At 46.5% G+C, this 20,442-nt stretch overlaps 2 protein-coding genes across 2 annotated transcripts in view; one reads left to right on the top strand and one right to left on the bottom strand.

Moving 5' to 3' along the window:
- The first annotated feature begins 1,223 nt into the window (after positions 1 to 1,223).
- SARS2 (seryl-tRNA synthetase 2, mitochondrial) lies at positions 1,224 to 17,334 on the top strand. The gene is made up of 16 exons (XM_026688104.2): positions 1,224 to 1,615; positions 2,832 to 2,927; positions 3,263 to 3,292; positions 3,671 to 3,811; positions 4,329 to 4,383; positions 4,547 to 4,610; positions 5,777 to 5,882; positions 6,167 to 6,214; positions 6,505 to 6,613; positions 7,399 to 7,444; positions 9,020 to 9,107; positions 10,530 to 10,642; positions 12,313 to 12,406; positions 15,100 to 15,192; positions 15,377 to 15,442; positions 16,450 to 17,334. The coding sequence occupies exons 1-16, from the start codon at positions 1,382 to 1,384 to the stop codon at positions 16,597 to 16,599; spliced, it is 1,533 nt and encodes a 510-aa protein (XP_026543889.2). The 5' UTR covers positions 1,224 to 1,381; the 3' UTR covers positions 16,600 to 17,334.
- Positions 6,505 to 20,442, bottom strand: part of NFKBIB (NFKB inhibitor beta) — a 36,894-nt gene continuing 22,956 nt past the window's right edge. The window contains exon 7 of the transcript XR_015750554.1: positions 6,505 to 6,642. The gene's annotated coding sequence lies outside the window, so the exon portion shown is untranslated. The remainder of the gene's footprint in view (positions 6,643 to 20,442) is intronic.

The raw sequence follows: 20,442 nt of genomic DNA, 5'->3' as shown, positions 1-20,442 counted from the left end.
TTGAAAAAGCACCTTGGGACAATCATTGACCTGGATGACAGAAAGTCTCCATAGACATATTGCTTTGCTGCGATTGCACACCTGGAAAAATTATTGAAGTCCAACACATTTGATGTGAACAATGGAACAGAAGCTGCCCTCGGAAGTTGTGGGAGCGCCATCACTTGAGACTTTCAAGAAGAGATTGGACTGCCATTTGTCAGAAATGGTGCTTGGGCAGGGGGTTGGACTAGATGACCTACAAGGTCCCTTCCAACTCTGATTATCTGTTATCTGTTACATTTGGGGAAATCCTGTGTACTATAAAAGATGTATATATCCCATATTTTATCCAGGAGTGGAAGGTAACATCTATAGCTTTCTGTCTTCCCTATTTATATTAATCCTTCTATCCATCCATCTATAGTCATTCTACCTCTGTCTTCTTATCTTTCTGTCTGTATCCATCATCCTATTTATAGATCTATCTATATCCTGTCTGTTTATCATCTATCCATTCATCTACTGTATCTGTTTATCTATCATATCTACTGTATGTATCTATCTACTGTATCTATCTACCGTATCTATCTAATCCTGTCTGTCTGTCTGTCCGTCCATCCATCCACTGTAACTGTTTATCTGCCATATCCACTGTATGTATCTCTTTACCGCATCTATCTACTGTATCTATCTAATCCTATCTCTATCTATCTATCTATCTATCTATCTATCTATCTATCTATCTATCTATCTATCTATCTATCTATCTATCTATCTATCTATCTATCTATCTATCATCTATCTATCTATCTATCTATCTATCTATCTATCTATCTATCTATCTATCTATCTATCCATCCATCCATCCTATCCTATCCTATCCTATCCAATTCAATCCATATCCTTGTCTGTCTGTCTACGTATTCATCCACCCGTCCGTCCATCCACAATAGTCTTGTAAAGGTTGGGCTGAGAGAGTGACCGGTTCAAATTCAGGCAGGGAGCTTCTGTGGCCATGAGGGAACCCCATTTTGGGTCTCCCCAGTGTGCCTCCAACATTTATCCATGGCACAGCTCTTTGCGGCTGAGCTTGGTGGTTTGCTTGCAGACATTTCATGACCCAACTATGGTAGGCGACGTCATCAGTGCCAGGCAGAATGGGGCTTGCTGCCCCACCAGCAACTGATGATGTTACCTAGCTGGGTCCCGAAACGTCCGCCCAACCGCCCACCAAGCTCAGAGAGCATGCGCAGAGTCTCCATTCCTTCGGATGCCCACTCGGGCCGTCTTCAAACAGCCTTCCGTCGCCATGGCGACCACAGCGGCTCAGCCAAACGCTTCGGATTGGCTGGCTCAGGAGACCTCGACCTCGCCGCGTCGCGTCATGTGACCGACTGTCATGGCGGCGCCGCTGCGGCTGGGTCGCGGCGTGGGTCCGCTTTGGCGGGCGCTGCAGCCACCGCTCCGCCGGCCACCGCCTCGGAGAGCCGGCTCCAGCGGCGCCAGGAGCCGCCTGTACGAATACGCCCGGGAAGGGTGGGCGTCGTGGCCGCGGCTGGACGTGGCGGGGCTGAGCGAGCGAGACCTGGAGGTGCGCAAAGGGCCTCTCAAGGCGCCGGACCTGCATGAGATCGTAAGCGGAGTGTGTGTGTATGTGTATGTGTGGGGTCGCCTGGATTGGCTTGGCTGAAAGGGCCGCTGAGGCGGGCTCTGGAATCTCGGCTTCGGGCCGGGGGCTTAAAAGGCGTCCTGTGTCCTCCCCTCTCTCGCCCGCCTTTATCTGTAGAAATCAGTATTTTTCAACCTCTGCAGCTTTTAAGATATGTGGACTTCAACTCCCAGAATCCCCCAGCAGGCGTGCCTTAAAACAGGGGTCTCCAACCTTAGCAACTTTTAAGACTTGTGGACTTCAACTCCAAAGCTGGCTGGAGAATTCTGGGAGTTGAAGTCCACAAGTCTTAAAGTGGCCAAGGTTGGGGACCCCGCCTTAAAATGTGCGGATTTCAAATCCCAGAATTTCCCACCCAGCAGGCGTGCATTAAAATGTGTGGATTTCAGTTCCCAGAATTCCCCCGCCAGCATGTTTTAAGATGGGTGGACTTCAACTCCCAGAATTCCCCAGCCAGCATGGGGTCCACACATCGGAAAGCGGCTTAGCTTGAAAGACATTGGTATAGAATAGATGACCTTTGGATTTGTCTGTTATTTTGAACCCTGTAGCAATCAAAGAGCTTGGGGTCTCTAAGTTCATCAAACAAAGAGATGTGATTAATTGCATGCCATTAAGCCAATGTTGGTTCTAAGAGAGCACATAGGTGGATCTGCTGGATGATCTGTGCCCCACCTGGTCCTTCAGGTCTTCAACAGTGACTCATTGCCTTTTTCACCGAGTTCTTCCACTTGGCTGTGAGTCTCCTTCAATTTCCTTCCACTTTTCCCAACAATATTGACTTCTGTACAGAACAGAGTCTTCATCTTGACTGATTGTATGCTGTCATCAAGTGACCTAGAATTTAGCTGGTTGACATTATTTTCCATTAATTCCATTCATATTTGTTAAATCCATTCTCCTTGTTGTCCCTCAAGCTTGAATTAAAAGAAATTGAGTCCTACTGGGTGATAGGAAGCCTTTTTAAGTGCCTTTTTAAAATATCTAGACATTTAGAAACAGTTGTTGATTCACTTCTTACATATAAACTTAGTTACATGCTACAAACTTAATCTCCTGGTGCTTCTGATTTACCAGAACTGCGGTGTGAAAGAACATTCAAAGATGGTGTCTCCTTTTGACCAATCTGGCTTAATCCTTACTGTTGTCATTTTCTTTCCTCCTATATCCTAACCACCAGGTTACTGCTTGGGAGAGACTGAATCAGGTTCAAGAGGAGATTGCAAAACTCACCGCAGAAAAAAAGAGAGTGAGGACAGAAGTGTACAATTTTATGGTAAGAGCCCATGCTCATGATCACTCTGGAATAACCCCTGAATTTACTGTAGGAAAATACATTAATGAATGAATAAGGCCACTTCTCTTCAATAGCTTGTCTTGTTTTTGTCTGAATTATGATTGCTGGGGACTTTTCATTTAAAAAAAAAAGCTGGTAAGGATTGACTCATTGCTTCAGATAGTTTATCCAAAATTTTTGAATGTTAATTGGTTGCTTTTCATAGTTGTAGAATAGACAAAAAAAGCTTTACATCCTTGGTTGATAGTTAATTATTCACAAGCATTACATTGGTTTGTTTTATGAGTAACAGTCCTCTGTTTTTTTCTTTGTAGCAAAACCATGATGAGAGTACTTTACAGACGGTAAGGAAATTTCTTTTACATGTATATATAACAGATATAGATAGATATAGATAGACAAATATAAATAAAGATAGATAGATAGATAGATTAGATAGATAAATATAAATAGATATAGATAGATTAGATAGATAAATATAGAGATAGATAGATTAGATAGATAATAGATAGATAGATAGATAGATAGATAGATAGATAGATAGATAGATCTTAATCATTTCAATCCAGGGTTTCAAATATAGAATTGGCATTTGCTTGATTTGGTTCTGGGTGGGTACAGATTAAAAAACTAGAAACACGGGGAGAAAATGCAGTGGTAAAAATGGAGAATATTTTCTGCTTCCGTGAATTCTTTGACATCTTTCCCCCTCTCCCCTCCAGCTGCCTGTTTACAATGCCTTGTTGAAAGAGGGGAGGGAAATCCGTTTTTGCCTTAATACCTTGCGCCAGGAGGAGGTTGAGTTGCAAGAAAAATACTATCTGCATGCCCTAAAGCTGCCCAACAGGGTTCACCCTGATGTGGTAAGGAGCATAAAATAGAGAAGCAAATTTTGGTATTTCTAGGGCTCTGGCAGGCATGGAACATCAGGTCCAATGAAACCAATTTATTGCTAAAAAGCTAACTCAGGTAGTCACTAAAACCATTTGTTTAGAGACCGCAGTTACAATGGCACAAAAAAAAGTGACTTAACAACCGCATTTCACACTTTCACACCATTGCAGCATCTCTCTGGTCACATGACCCTAACTTAGCACCTGCTTGGAGTCAGAAAAGAGTCCACAGGATTCAACGGGGGGCGGGGGGTTGGACGTAGTACTTTGTGGCTATGTAAGGATTCTAGGCTGATTCCTCTTTTCACTCCACCCCACTTCTTCTATAAGCTATGAATGAGGCAGCCCAAATTTCCTGAATCTTTACTATAAAATTGTTGTGGAGCCCTCTGGCTTTGCATTCACTAGCTTAGGCCTAGTGTTTTTCATCTTGAGTTGGACAGAAATAATATTTGATACTGTGTCTTCGCCTCTTTTCTTCCCATAGCAATTTGGAGATGAGATTGAACCCAGGGTAGTGGAGATCATTGGCGAAAAACCAGGTAAGGAAACCATAGCCTGAGCTACCATTGAGGTAGAATTCAGAAGCCACTGAAAAGATTCGGTGCCCATTTACAGCCAAAAATAATACTTACAGAGTCAACGCAACACTGTGGTGCTTTAAAATATAATGCCTGTCGCTTCTTTGCTTTGTTTTGGAAACAGAATTTGATTTCAGGGTAAAAGGACACCTGGAAATTGGAGAAAACCTGGATATTATAAGGCAAAGGTTAGTATGAAAAATTGCAACATTCCAAATTGTAGGATTCAAATTCATTTCCACTCCAGTCTATTCCAGCTAATCTGCTAAATAGACATATGTGAATAGGACAGGCGGAGTTGAAATTTCTTCTTAATCAGACTGAAATTTTGTTTATTTAATGGCCATTTAATAAAATAAGCAGAGAAGTGCAATATGGTAGGTCTGTTATGGACATCGTAGGAAAGACAGTTTGGAATGTGGTGGTAAAAAAAACCAAACCCAGGAATCTGGTAGCATTTGTGCCTAATATATTTGATTAAAAGGCAGAAGCTTTCACGAGCTGTAAGAATTTAAAAACCAAACTTAATAAAATTGGCTTTCATAAAGGGCTCTAACCAGAGTCCTTCTGATTTATGCCAATGTTTGGTGAGATCATTTACCACGAGCTCTGTACAGTCCGTGTTCACAGCCAGCTATGGTAGAACATAACTAATTTTAGTTGCAAAGGTATGACAATTTCCAATGCTTGGAACCTAAACAGACAAACAGGTGGCTTGATTTAAATTGATTTAAATGCTGTTGTTTCCCTGAAAATAAAGCCCTGTTTTGTAATTTTTTTGGCCACCAAAAAAAGGCACCAGGTCTTATTTTGGGGGGATGTCATCCACGGACTAACCTCGCTTGTGTGTGTCGCTCCTGGCCTCCTTTTCGCAGCCAGAGGCCTTCAGGAATTTCTCCTGCGACCAGCAAGGGTTTCCTAAAGGCCTTTACAGCCAATAACAGAGCTCTGGATCGATCCAGAGGTTTCTTATCAGGTACAGAGGCCTTCAGGAAAGCCTTGCTGGTTGCAGAAAAAATGGACCGGCAAGGCAGGTGTCGGGGTGTGCAAGGCCTGGCTACAACTATCCAAAGGTAAGTAGTAGGGCAGCTCCACCCCCCCCCAATCCCCACCCTAGCTTAATTTTTACCCCTCCACTCTGGAGTGGGCAGGATCTTAATTAGGGCTTATTTTGGGGGGGGGGGCTTATTTTGGGCACACATGTAAAAATCAAGCTAGGACTTACTTTCAGGGTAGGTCATATTTTCGGGGAAACAGGATAGTACCCAGAAGAGAAGGGAAATCTGCAAATTAATTTGGCTGCACTCTTTGGAATCTCTTGAACACTTTTTTTCCTACCTCTTCTCTTCCTTAGACGCTTAGCACATATTTCTGGTTTACGATCCTACTACCTTCGCGGGGCAGGTGCTCTGCTTGAGCGAGCCCTGGTCCAGTTCACTTTCTCCAAGCTGATCCAAAAGGTACGGAGTTCTCGAGCATCGTAAATCAGTGTTTTTTCAAAGTTGGAATGTCTAAGAACTGTGGTGGACTTCAGCTCCCAGAATTCCCCAGCCAGCCATGCTCTTGCGTTGGTTTGTACCCAAAGTTCATCGCAAAGAAATGTAGAGTGATCAGCTCGCTCTGTAATGCTGATTTTCCTTCTCCTGTGCATTAAGAGCAAACTAAAAAAAGGGGATTTTTTTTTACAGGCATTGGGGCACGAGGCATTCCTGCAGACCTTAACAACCATTTCTTTTACCTTCAGGGTTTTATTCCTATGACCGTCCCAGATATGGTTAAAGGAGCTGTTTTTGTGAGTATACCTCCGTTTTGTTCCGTTGCATCCAGTCCTGGCTAATGAAGGTGTCTATGGAGCTGAATACGTTGCTTAGCTTCTGAGGGGTCCTTGATGCTCTTTCAGCTTGGTGGTTTTCTTGCAGACTTTTCGTAACCCAACTAGGTAACATCATCAGTGCTAGAAGGGAGTGGGGTTTGTGAGGAGGAGGACAGTGAGGTCCTTGGTGCTCTCTGAGCTTGGAAGTTTTCTTGCAGACGTCTCACAACCCAACTAGGTTAACATCATCGGTGTCTTCTGTTTATCAGGAAGGCTGTGGCATGTTACCTGAAGTCCACTCCTCCCTGGTATATAGGATAGACCCTTCCCGGTTTGAGGATCTGAACTTGGCAGGAACATCCGAGGTTGGCATTGCAGGTATGGTTGCAACAGGGAAGTCTTCCAACCTGTGGTCAAGGATAAATTTGGGGGGCCACATCAGTGCTTGAAGGGAGAGGGGTGTGTGGAGTGGAGGAGGAGAGGGAGGAGGAGGAGGAGGAATATGGGGTCCACGGTGCTCCCTGAGCTTGGTTGTTTCCTTGCAGACGTTTCATAACCCCAATAGGTGACATCATCAGTGCTAGAAGAGAGGGGAGTTTGCTGAGAGGAGGAGGAGGAGGAGGAGGGAGGGAGGACAATAAAGACTTTGGGTCTTGAGCTTGGTAGCTTCTTTGCAGACGTTTCATGACCTAACTAGGCAACATCATCCATGCTAGAAGGGAAGAGGTTTTGTGAAGAGGAGGAAGGGGTGAGGAAAAGGAAAACTCGGGGGTCCTTGGTGCCTTCTGAGCTTGGTGTTTTCCTTGCAGACGTTTCATGACCCAACTAGGGAACATCATCAGTGCTAGAAGGGCTTGCTCTCTGTTTATATGCAAGGGGCTTGCCCTGTCAGTGTGGATGCAAATGTTCTTGGTGATTAAGTAATTAATCATTAAACTTGGTGAGGAAGTAAGTAAGTAATTCCTCAATTAAGCTGTTTACCATTTGATTATTTGATTGCTCGTCTTCTGGCATGGATGGTGTTCCCTAGTTGGGTCATGAAACGTCTGCAAGAAAAACCACCAAGCTCAGAGAACACCAAATATAGTTTGCCCCCAAGCTACAAATATTCTTTTTTTATCAGTTCCATTTTTCCCCTTTCTTTCCATTTTTGCCTTCTCCAGGTTATTTTGCAGACCACGCTGTAGCTTTGAAGGATATGCCTGTCAGGTGAGTTCAGTGGTGGGATTCAACCGGCGTAACAACTGGTTCGCAGTGCGCTTGAAAATGTCAACTCATAAAATAGTTCTATAGTCTGTTTAGAGTTGCCAAAAGAAAGGGAGGGAGGGAAAGGAGCTGGAAAGAGCAGTGCAGCAGCTTGGAAACAGAAAGTGCATTCCATGCATAGTTCTTCAGAGATAGTAACTAGGTGACTGAAGTTTCTGCTGCCACAAACTTCTAACTGGAGAGCCTGATTGATGACTCTGGGCTATGGATGTGTCCCATTGGAGAATGTGAATTACGATATACCCAGGGGGTGGGGGGAAACCAGGGTCAAGGGTGACAATGAACGACGTGTCTCAGAGTCGGCTACACCCAGGCAGTGCTGGCATGTTAACTCCCCATAAATCCTTTTGAAGTTTTGGAAGTTTGGCTTGAGACTCAGGATTTAATTGGGGGTAACTGCCGGAATCCGGACAGCTAGCCGACAGCTTTAAAACTTACCTTCTACTGCAGCCCCCGTGAGTAAAACAACTGAGGCACAGCAATCCGCTCTGCCACACCTATCCGCTGGGTGTCAACCAAAAAATACTTCTTTGGTCTTTTTAGTTGCCAGCAGAAAGGGAGTGGGAGAAAAGCAGCGCATTCCTTAAATGCCTCAGCTAATCGCCCTGGCAGCCGAAGCTGATGGCATGCAAGATTATTACTGGAGAGCCTGATTGAAGACTCTGGGCTATGGATGTGTCCCATTGGAGAATATACATCCAGGGGGTGGGGCGAAGACCAGGGTCAAGGGGGAAATGAATGATGTGTTTCAGAGTCTGCTGCAACCAGGAAACGACGACCTGTTAATTCCTAATAAATCAATTTTTTTTTACTCTTGAAAGATGCGGCTAGAGACTTCTTGTCAGCTTTGGAAGCCATATTCCACGCTGCCCCATAGCCTGAGAAAGTGGGAAGGGGGTGATTTCAGTGGAGTAGTTCTAAGTAGACCAAATAAAATTCTTTTAGTAGTTCAAGGTTATTAAGTGTGGCGCAAGATGGAAAAAGGATCTTACACTGGGACGGATCGTGATTGGTCCGTGTGATGTGATGATGGGGGGAAAAGAGGATGGATTGTAGTTTGGGACATTGTGGAAAGCCCGAAAATTTTAGATTTGGGATTCCACAGATGTGCCAGGTGCTATTCCAATAAAGGTACGTTTGTACTTATGCTTGTCTCGGAGTTACTGATGGGAATGGAGGTTTGCTCTAATGCTGACATGATTTGAATGGGGGTGGATTTGTTGGAGCCTTGACACTGGGCTTCAAACGAAGGAAATATACGACAGACTAGCTCAGGGCGGGCGGGAGGGCGGGCAGGACCAACTGATCACTGGAACTGGCTGAATCCCACCCCTGAGTAAATTGTTTTCTACTTGCTGTGCATTCACACCTTCGGAATTGCCCTTCCAGATGGCTAGATTTCCCGGGGTGTTTTTTTTTGTTTTAACTTCCAACAGATTTTTGTGGGGCGGCTGGGTGGGAAGGCCCAATCTGCACCACAAAGCGTGATTAATCATCCTTTTTTTATAACTTGGCCAGGATAGCGTGTTCCAGCACCTGCTACCGAGCCGAAACCGAGACCGGCAAAGAGCCGTGGGGTCTCTATCGGGTACACCAGTTCACCAAGGTGAGGGCCGCTCCCCTTCCAGGGCCAAGTCTGCCGGTGGAGAGAAACAAAAGATAACAAGCACACCTGTGGTTGCGCAGCTGCCACAAACCAAGACACCTTGGCTGGATGCGGACTGGCATAGTTCTAGCGGCCGGCTGTCGGCGTCTGTTCGGCTGGGCCTGGAGAAAAATCCAAATGACGGTGGCAGGGAGGGAGGCTCAGGGTTGAGCAAAAGAAATGCAGGCAGTCCTTGACTTACAACAGTTTGTTTAGTGTCCATTCAAAGTTCCAACGGGACCTTCCGACAAGCCCAATCAATGGGGAAGCCGGGTTCACTTAACAACCGTGGCACTAAGTGAGCAACTGCAGTGACTCAATAAGGAAGGCAGGGAAGGGCTAAAATGGGGCAGAACTCGCTGAGCGGTCTCACTTAGCAACAGAAGTGTTGGGCTGAATTGTGGTCGTAAGTCACGGAGGCAGTCCTCGACTTAACGACCACAATAACGGGATAATAACAGTAACATAATAGTGATACATTGATGGAGGATTGTGTTACCTGGAACGAAACACGTGCCAAATAAGACACAGCCAAACTTCACCTTGGCTGGAGCGTTCAGTTTTGGCTGCCATATTGGGTCTGTTTCAGATAATTAATTTTTTTTTTCCTCTCCAAAAACGGAGCGGTACTTGAAAAGTTAGATCAGGGTTTTTCAAACTGAACAACTTTTTAAGATGTGTGGACTTCAACTCCCAGAATTCCTCAGACAGGATGCTGCCTTGGGAATTCTGGGAGTTGGAGTCCACACATTTTAAAGCAAGGGTCTTCCAACTTGGCAAGTTGAAGGCTGTGGACTTCAGCTCCCAGAATTCCTGGGCTAACATGACGAGCAGGAATTCTGGGAGTTGAAGTCCACAAGTCTTACAGTTGCCAAATTTGAAGATCCCTGTCTTAAAGCATGCTGCCTGGGGAATTCTGGGAGTTGGAGTCAATCCATTTGAAGGCATGCTGTCTCGGGAATTCTGGGAGTTGAAATCCATCCATCTTAAAGCATGCTGCCTGGGGAATTCTGGGAGTTGAAATCCATCCATCTTAAAGCATGCTGCCTGGGGAATTCTGAGAGTTGTGGTCCATCCATCTTAAAGCATGCTGACTTGGGAATTCTGGGAGTTGGAGTCAATCCATTTGAAAGCATGCTGTCTCGGGAATTCTGGGAGTTGAAATCCATCCATCTTAAAGCATGCTGCCTGGGGAATTCTGGGAGTTGTGGTCCATCCATCTTAAAGCACGTTGTCTCGGGAATTCTGGGAGCTGGAGTCCACCTCTCTTAAAGCATGCTGGTTTGGGAATTCTGGGAGTTGAAATCCACCCATCTTAAAATTGGCAAGCTTTGAAAACATCAAGTGAGGTCACCCTCTCTTCTCCTTCCTGCCTTCACCCAGGTGGAAATGTTTGGCGTCACCGCCAATGAGACGGGTCTCGAAAGCAGCGCCTTGATGGAGGAATTCCTCGCCCTGCAGAAAGAGATTCTCCTGGAGCTGGGATTGCACTTCAAGTGAGGAGAGAGGCTGGGCGTGGTAGCAGTTGCAGGATCTGTCCCAGCCCCTTCTGGGGTTGAGAAACACCGATAATGGCAGAAACATCCACACAGCGAAGTAGCCAGGGGGTAGTCCTCGAATTACAACCATTTGTTTCGTGACCGTTCAAAGTGACAACGGCCTTGAAAAAAAAGGGACTTAGGACCATTTTTCACACTTACGACCTTCGCCACCTCCCCAGGGGTCACAGGGTTAAAAATCGGGCTGCTTGGCAGCCGGCTCATATTTACAACGGTCTGGGGGGGGGTCACGTGATCTCCTTTTGCATCCTTCGGGCCAGCCAAGCCAACGGGCGGGGATCAGATTCATTTCCACAGTTGGGTTACTAACCCAACAAGTGCAGTGTGTCAACTCATCAAATATTTCTGTGGTCTTTTTAGAGTTGCCCACAGAAAGAGAGGGGGGAGCAGTGAGGCAGCTTGCAAACCGAAACTGCATTCCATAAATGTTTTCAAAGATAGTAACCAGGTGACCGAAGTTTCTGCCATGCAAAATTCTAACTGGAGAGCATGATCGATGACTCTTGGCTATGGATGTGTCCCATTGGAGAATATGAACTATGATACACCCAGAGGGGTGGGGGAAAACCAGGGTCAAGGGTGACAATGAGTGAGGTGTCTCAGAGTCGGCTGCACCCAGGCAATGCCGCATCTTCTAACTCCCAATAAAACTTTTTTTGGAGTTTGGCTAAAGACTCACAATTTAAATGGGGTTAAGTGTCGGAATCTTGACACAGTGTTTCACTTAACAAGGGTGGCAAGAAAGGTCGTGAAACGGTCGTAAAACTCACGAGAGTTGTCCTCTGTTTAGCGGCCTAAACCTTGGGCTCAATTTTTTGGGTTGTAAGTCGAGGACTGCCTGTATCCGGTTAGAGGAGTTCACCAGCAACCCCGCCTCCCCCTCCAAGAAGCCAAATGAGTCAAGATGGGGTGGGGCGGTCTCAGCCCCCTGCTTTGCCTCTCCCAAACAGGCTTCAGGATTTCGCTGTCCTTTTGTGGCTGCTGGTGTTCTGCCCAAGGCTTCCCAAGTCCAAACAACTCTTGTTTTTCAACGCTGGGAATTATGTTCATTCCCAGCTGGTAATAAGTCCCAAACAGTCCTCAAGATGAGCACCCACCTTTCTCTCCTTTGAATGGCTGCCAACAACTAAAGTGCCGAATGAATTGTAAAAAGCCAAACGAAGTACAAAGTCCACACAGAGCTTCAAGGTTTAATCCGAACAGAGCAAACAACTTTGCTTCCTGCAAAGGTTTCTCTACCTTTGCACCTCCTTTATACCTTAGGGGAGGGGCAATCACTTCCCAGCCTTACTCCCAAGTTGCCCCTTTTGTTTCAGCTTCTCTTGCCTTCTAGCAGCTCTGTGCACACGTGCACTGGGAACAGGCTCCCGCTGTTCCTCTGCCTTGCTGCTGTCAGATTCTGGAGGCTCCGGAGTCAGCATGTAACTCCCAGATGGTCCTGTCTCCTTCTCTGCCTTGGATGCAGGACCCTCATCCGAGTCCTCTCCAGAGTCCCGGGGTGGTCCCCGTTCCTCCCCACTGTCCGATTCTGCTGCTGTCTGCACAGGCTGCCGGCGAACCACAACAGCTGGGCTTCCTTCTGACCAGCCCCTCTCTTTTGATGACAGAGTTCTGGATATGCCCCCGCAAGAATTGGGCCTGTCTGCCTTCAGGAAATTTGACATTGAGGCCTGGATGCCCGGCCGGAACCAGTATGGAGAGGTGAGAGGAGGGGTATCTCAAGACCTGGGCTTTTGGGGAGGGGTCGCACTAAGGGTTGGTGGTGGAAAGATTTCATTGACCTACCTGCGGATGCGTCCCTGGTTTGGGGATGTCCAGGTTGGAATTGTTGCTGGTGCTCAGGTATTCACAACTTGCGAATCTTCTCCGGGGAACTCACCTGTCTTGCTCCAAGTGAAGAATTCACCTGTTGGATTAAATCAAAGCCCATTTTTTAATAGAAGCAATGAACGAGCAGGAAGGGATCTTGGAGGTCTTCCAATCCAGAGAACCTATTGTCAACTTGTAAAACATTCCTACACTTGTTTCCAAGTTGCCATAAGAAAGAGGGGGAGGGGAGACTGGAGAAGCATACGGCAAATGAACTTAGAAGCACGTTCCAACCTTATTGTCAACTAAAAAATTACTCCTTTGGTCTTTTTAGTTGCCAGCGGAAAGAGAGTGAGGGAAAGCAGTGCATTCCTTAAATGCCTCAGATAATAGCCCTGGCAGCCGAAGCTGTTGGCGCGCAAGATTATTACTGGAGAGCATGATTGGTGACTCTTGGCTATGGAGGTGTCCCATGGGAGAATATACATCCAGGGGTGGGGGGAAAGAACAAGGTCAAGGGGGAAATGAATGATGTATTTTAGCGTCGGCTGCACCCAACTAAACGCCAACATGGTCACTCCTAATCTTTTTTTTTTTACTCAGAGAGTAAAAAAGCAGCTAGAGACTTATGATTTGAATGGGGAGTAGCTTTGTTTGAACCCTGACACTTCTCTTAAAAAAGATTGTAGCTAAGCTACTGAATCTGTTGCCCGCGAAAAACTTTAATTGGAGAATGTGACGGATGACACCGAGCCCGTGTAGGAGCTTAATTGGGGGGGGAGGGGGAAGCAGGGTCACAGGAGACTGTAACAGGTCGTGCCAGCATGTCGCTTCTAATGAATTCTTTTGAAGTTTTTTGAAGTTTGGCTCAAGGCTCATGATTTAATGAGGGCGATCGCTGGAATCCTGACACCTGTACTATTTCAGATAAAGTGACTGTCTTCTAGGCTCTTCTTAAAAACCTCTAGTGATGGAGCAGCCACGATTTCTGGTGGCCAGCTGTTCCACTGGTTAATTGTCCTCTCTGTTTGGAAGTTTCTCCTTCGTTCCAGGTTGATTCACTCCTTGATTAGTTTCCACCCATTGTTTCTTGTCTTGCTTTCGGGTGCTTTGGAGAATAATTTGACCCCCTCTTCTTTGGGGCAGCCCCTCATTTTGGACCAAACTTTTTTGGTTTCTCCATTTTGGTTTCTTCACTTTGAGGGAGGCATTATGAGGGAGGCATTACCCTCTCTCCCCTCCAGCTCCAACTGAGAATAACGGATTGGAAGGGACCTTGTAGGTCATCTAGTCCAGGGGTCACCAACCTTTTGGAGCTCAGGGACCACCAAACTCATAATTTTAAATCCCGCGGACCAGAGACCCTGGGAAAATCCCCAAAAAGAGTCTGCAGGAAAACTCCTCACCCCATTCTCCTACCCGATCGATCATTCTTTTTTGGGATCGCAGGATACCGTCTCCAGCTCCGTTCTCAGGGGAGAGAGAGACTTTTGGCTCCATGCAAGGAAAGCAGCAGAAGCAGCAGAAGTCTTTCTTTCTCTCCCCCAAATTCCGCCAGAAATGAGTCTTTGCCGGCGCAGCCTCTTGGAGGAGGAGGAGGCCTTGCAGGGTCCCAAAGACTCATTTCTGGCAGAGTTTTGGGGGAGAGAAAGAAAGACTTTGGCTGCTTTCCTTGCGTGCAACCAAAAGCAGAAGAAGAAAGAAGCGGAAAGAAGCAGTCCGGTGGCCAGGCCAGGCGCGTGGGGCGAGTGGGGCAAGTTCTCCCCCTCCACCCATTTCCCCCCTCCCCTCACTACCCCGTGTTGTTCGCAGTGCAAACGACGCAAGCCTTGTGTTCCTGTGGCCCATGTGAGTGGTGCAGCCTTGTGTTCCCGCGCAGCCTGGATTAATTGTTTGGGAGGTGACATTTCTCTGTGGACCACCAAAATTTTCTCATGGACCACCAGTGCTCCCCGGCCCACTGGTTGGCGACCACTGATCTCGTCTAACCACCACCACTGTGCTCGAGCAAGAAACCACTTCAGACCAATGGCTGTCCAGTCTCTTCTTAAAAACCTCCAGCGTTGGAAGCACCTACAACTTCAGGCTATCTGCCAAAGAAACAGCCCTTCATTTTTTATTATCCCACCCCTAGAAACGAGCGGTAAATTCCCTCCTAAACACTTCTGGGCTATACAGTATACATCCCGCTGTTCTTATTCCTGGACCACACCGGTACAACTTCATGGCTGCATTAGAGTGTTTCTTTTTTATTACTTCTTTATTTATTTACTCAATTTATATGCTGGCCATCTCCCCATCGAGCGACCTGGGGTGCTTTCTAACCTCCTAAAAGAGAAATGGAAAACATTGAGAACGTTAAAAAAAAAAAAAGCATTAGAAAAAAAGTAGACGAGAAAGAAAGCGAGACATAAATAATAAGAATGTTTACGATGGCTGATATATCCTTATTCCAAGAAAAGAATTGTAATTCTGCCTAAATCAGATGGAAGGGTGGAATGGTTTCTTTTCCGCGCGCCCGTCGTGTTCCTGGCTCTCATCCTGTTTTCTTTCCTTCTTCCCTCCCTCCCTCTTTCCCTCTCCAGATCTCCAGCCTCTCAAATTGCACCGATTTCCAGTCGCGGAGGTTGAACATCATGTACTACGACGAGAAGCAGCAGCTCAGCTTTGCACATACCGTAAGCTCAGTCTGGAAAGACCCTTGTGGGGGGGGGAATGTCTCGAGAATAAAAAGCTGGGGGGGACTGCACAGAGAGAAAGCCCCCTCCCGATGCCTTTTCTCCCTCTGGGCCATCTTGGGGCTGGGGGCTCCGTGCGCATGGCCTCCACCCATTCACGACCCCTTTTGTGAACCTTTCGCAGGTGAACGGAACTGCTTGTGCAGTTCCACGGATGCTCATTGCCATTCTGGAATCCAATCAGCTCAAGGTTTGTGGAGGGTTTTTTTTTGCTTTGCATAGTATATTGCCCAAGCTGGAACCTTCCGGATGCATTGGGACTACGACTCCCAGAATTCCCAGCCAGCAAGGGAGAATAGATGCTTGGGGAAAACCTAGGGAGTTTCGTCCCTGTGAAAAGAGGACATTAGCGCGCACTGTCAGGGCTCTGGCAGTTACCCCTATTTAAATTATCAGTCTCTAGCCAACTTCCAGAACTTAAAAAGAAGATTTATTAGGAGTAAATATGCCGGCGCTGCCTGGGTGTAGCCGACTCTGGGACGCATCATTCATGATCATCCTTGACCCTGGTTTTCCCCCCACACCCCCTGGGTGTATATCATAATTTGTATTCTCCAATGGGACACATCCATAGCCCAGAGTCATCAATCAGGCTCTCCAGTTAGAATGTCAGGGCTCCAACAAATCCACCCCCATTCAAATCATAAGTCTCTAGCCGCATCTTTCGGAGCAAAAAAAAAAAACACCGATTTATTAGGAGTGACCATGTCGGCGAATAGAAAATAGAATCGAATAGAAAATAATAGAATAGAAAATAGAGTAGAATAGGAAATAGAATACAATAGAGTAGAATAGAAATACAATAATGAAATGGAATAGAATAGTACAGAATAGAAAATAGAATAGAATAGAACAAGGAAAGAATGGAATGGAATAGAATTAGAATTAGAATAGAGCTGGAAGGGTCCTTGGAGGTCTTCTAGTCCCACCCTCTAGTCCCACCCATTTCAGATAGGTGGCTATCCAGTCTCTTCTTTAAAAAAAACCTCGTGATGTAGCATCCACTATTTCTAGTGGCAAGCTGTTCCACTGGTTAATTGTCTCCCTGTTAGGAAGTTTCTCCTTAATTCCAGGTTGCTTCTCTTATTTGTTTAGTTTCCAACCATTGTTTCTTGTCCTGCCCTCCGCTGCTTTGGAGAATAACTTGAATCATTTGATTCCCTTCTTCTTTTGACCCCACTTCTCTCCTTTGCCCAGGATGGCAGCGTTCGAATCCCAACAGTCCTGCAGCCCCTGATGGGCGCTGAGGTCATCCACAAACCCAGCCACGCCCTGTTAAAATACATCGGTCCCAACCAGGCCAAGAAAGGGAAGAAACCAGTCGCGGAGAAGCCCTGGAAAACTTAGAAAGGAGCAAGGTACCCTCCGTTAGGGGCTGGAATACCGCCGTGAAACGGGGCAGCCCCTCCTGAACAGCCAACGTACCACTTCTATCTCGGACCGGCAGCTGGAGAGGGCTCCAATGTGGCGCGTGGCATTGACTTCCCCTGCAGAAGTCACAAATGGAGAAAGAAGTTTACTTGCACGTATATATTTCGGGGTGGTGCCTTTCAGGGTGCCATCAGGCTGTAGAGGTGATCCCTTTTCCTCCTGCCTGGCATCTTCCAGAGATGATCCACCAACCCAACCAGCAGGGCCTCTTTCCAATCGAGCTGTCTCTTCAAGGAGTCGTCTTTCCTACCCAAGAGGGGCTTCGGTACCCTTCGGCCAGGTCTCCCCCTGAAGCATTTTCGAGACTGGGGGGGGTCCCTGCTTGGTTATTTCAGGCTCTAGTTTCTTCCTCTGGAATCCTGCACCCTTCTAATGTTCAGTCCTTCATTCTTTCCATTGTCAGGATTCCAGCAATCGCCCTAATTAAGCCATGATCCTCGAGCCAAACTTCAAAAAATCTGCAAAGGATTTATTGGAGGCGACATACTGGCACTGCCCTGTGTGAAGCCAACTCTGGGGTTTTTTTCTCCTTCCACTTCTGGGCAAATACCATTCTTGCCGCAGTGATGACATGTATGATCAAATACAACTCTCCCTTATGATGTTTTTTTTTTAATATAATTCCCAATTAAAAAACATTCTGGTCTGTGATCTATTTTAAATCCCATCATTTCTTCCAGTCCCTTCCCAATCCTGTGCCAACATTCTTGTGCTTTTTTACAGCTCCACCATGCATGATAGTATGCGCCCCTGTTCCATTAAGCATTTCCAACATTTTGGGAATTGAGCATAAAACACAATCTTAATCCTGGCAAAAACCTCTTTTAGTTCCACAGCTGTGAATTACCTTCTTTCACAGCCTACCAGGCTTCCCAAACAGTCTTTCAGGGGAATGTTGATAAACCTTATCGCACTTGGGATGCAGCCGGAGAACTAATGGCCAGACGCAGAGCAAGGCCAAACTTGACACAGAGTCCAACAGAACTTTTCAAAGCTTGAACCGGCCAGACGAAGTAATTGCTTCCTGCAAAAGCTCACGTCCCGTTCGCTCCTCTTTTATGTCCTACAGGAGGGGCCAATTATCTCCATGTCAGGATTCCAGCAATCGCCCTAATTAAATCATGATCCTCGAGCCAAACTTCAAAAAACTTCAAAGGCTTCATTAGAGGCGACATACTGTCCCTGCCCTGGATGAAGCCAACTCTGGCCCACGTCATTTACAGTTCCTTGTTACCCTGCTTCCCTCCCTCCCCCCTGGGTGTATCATAAATCAGATTCTCCAATTGAGCACCTTCACAGGCTGGGTGTCATCAATCATGTTCTCCAATGAAATATATTCCCGGGCAAAAGCTCTGGTAGTTTAGTTACAATCTTTTAAAGATGAAGAGTTGGAATGTACTTCCGCTTCCAAACTGCTGCACTGCTCTTCCAGATTTCCTCCCTCCCTTTCCCCCCCTTTTTTTTTAATGGCAACTACTAAAACAGGTATAGGAATGTTTGATGAGTTGACATCCAGCCCGTGGAATTGAGAATTTTTGGAAACAGCCCGCACCTCAAATCCCGACGGGCTTACTTAACCCGGGAAGGAAAGGACTAGAAATAACATAGGTAAATAAATCAATTAAATTGGGGTGATATTTTCACTGGTTTCTATTCTGGCCTTGCCTGAGAAGTCTTGTTCCATCTGCCTCCTTTTCAAAAACGAGCTGTCCTTGATGAGGCCCCCCCCTGGGTTTCCCCTCCTGCCCCCAAGGCTGGGATAATAAGGACTCGTTTTGGGGGAGCCACCAGGTGCTGGGAGTGTGCCACCCTGTTCTCCTGCAACTGTTGCAGGAATGTCTCGAGCGAGTTCTGCCCCACAGCTGCCGTCCTCTTGCACAACAAGTTGGTTTCACGCTACGGTGCTCCATGCGTGACTTGAGAACAAAAGGCCTGCTTGACAAAAAGGAAGATCAACAGGTGCAGCTGGTCGTGGCAAGTCAGGGGAAGACAGGGCAGGCTGCCATGGGAACGCCTCTTTTAATAAGCTTGTCTGGAGCAAAAGGGAGTTGTAGCTTGCACATACAATCGGGCCACACACAGATGTGGAACATTATGGGTGCTTGTAGAAACATAGTCCGCAAAAGGCTAAGAGGGGCAGGGCGCATTACTTCACATAAAGGGTGGTTCTGTCTCTGGTGTGCTTTGGGAGTAGAACAACTTTATGGGAGGGGAAACTGGGAGACCAATTTGGTCTATTTAAGGGAACAGGCTAGAAACTAGGAGGTGGTGAGTTCTAGTCCTACTTTCAGTACAGGAGGTGGTTGACTGACTGGGCTAAGAGACAGTGAGTTCTAGTCCCATCTTAGGCATGAAAGCTGGCTGGGTGACTTTGTCAGTCACCAGGACACGTGAGTTCTAGTCTCATTTCAGACCTCAAAGCCAGTTGGGCAACTTTAGGCCAATCACCAGGAGACGTGAGTTCTAGTCCCATCTTAGACGTCAAAGCCAATTGGGTGACTTTGGCCAATCACCAGGAGACATGAGTTCTAGTCCCATCTTAGACCTCAAAGCCAATTGGGTGACTTTGGCCAATCACCAGGAGACGTGAGTTCTAGTCCCATCTTAGACGTCAAAGCCAATTGGGTGACTTTGGCCAATCACCAGGAGACGTGAGTTCTAGTCCCATCTTAGACCTCAAAGCCAATTGGGTGACTTTGGGCCAATCACCAGGAGACGTGAGTTCTAGTCCCATCTTAGACCTCAAAGCCAGTTGGGTGACTTTGGGCCAATCACCAGGAGATGTGAGTTCTAGTCCAACCTCAGGCATGAAAGCTGGCTGGGTCAATCAGATTCAGCCCACCCCACCTCACAGGGTTGTTGTGGGAAATTTAGGAGGAATTACTTGGTTATGTTCACCACCTTGAGTTATTTATAAAAATAACAAAAGCAGAATGAAAAATATATATATAGGGTGCTGACTTTTCAGTCCAGACGATGGAGCTGAAGGCTCATTCGAGGAAATGGGAAGTGGGTGTGTTTTTAATTGCAACTGCCTTTCCTACCTTTCCTTGCTGAGTCTCCGTTTTGCCCATCCCCAGCCCATAATAGTCACCAGCTGTTCTTTGCTTGGCCAGGGCAAGTAAGGACAGGGGGGCATTGTTTGAAGAAAAGGAACGTGCAACCAAGTTCAGTTATACCTAATGTCATCATCAATTTTCTCAGATGACAGAAACGTGTCCCCCCCCCTTGTGTCACCCAACACCAAGTTGTGTTACTCCGATCCTGAGCTTAGGCAGCCTTTCCAAAGAGTTGCTGCCAATGTTGGATCATCATTCTGGGTGCTAATTGAGGGTGGCCATCCTTGAATTTTCATGAAGAAGTGTCCAAGCGTGGCGACTTTAAACCTTGTGGACTTCAACTCCCAGAATTCCCCAGAACAACTGGCTGGGGAATTCTGGGAATTGAAGTCCATCCACCTTAACGTTGCCAGGGTTGGACCTTCGTGATTTAAGAGTCAGAAAGGAAAAACTGGGATATTTCGTTTCTGGCTCTAATCAGGGATGTCCAACCTAAGCAACTTTTAAGACTTGTGGACTTTGCCTCCCAGAATTCCCCAGCCAGCCATGCTATTTCCCCTGTTGCTGGCTGGGGAATTCTGGGAATTGAAGTTTACAAGTTGCCAAAGTTGGACACCCCTGCTTTAGGGCACCTATTTCAACATTGTGCCCTTAAGACGTAGTGCAAGCTTGGGATGCCTTTCATTCTGAAAACGTTGCC

This window comes from Notechis scutatus, chromosome 8 (assembly GCF_049901735.1).
Source record: "Notechis scutatus isolate UNSWTSFEM ecotype Mainland chromosome 8, rNotScu1.2, whole genome shotgun sequence".
In the NCBI taxonomy this organism is placed as follows: Eukaryota; Metazoa; Chordata; class Lepidosauria; order Squamata; family Elapidae; genus Notechis; species Notechis scutatus.
Note: the sequence above shows the minus strand (reverse complement) of the source record. Positions and strands in the feature narration are given on the sequence as shown.

What these genes read in the sequence shown, in the direction of transcription:
- SARS2 (XM_026688104.2), top strand. Translation starts at nt 1,382, where the DNA reads ATGGCGGCGCCGCTGCGGCTGGGTCGCGGCGTGGGTCCGCTTTGGCGG. An exon ending in GATCATTGGCGAAAAACCAG is followed by an intron (nt 4,384 to 4,546) that starts GTAAGGAAACCA and finishes TTTTGGAAACAG; the next exon opens with AATTTGATTTCAGGGTAAAA. An exon ending in TGGTTAAAGGAGCTGTTTTT is followed by an intron (nt 6,215 to 6,504) that starts GTGAGTATACCT and finishes TCTGTTTATCAG; the next exon opens with GAAGGCTGTGGCATGTTACC.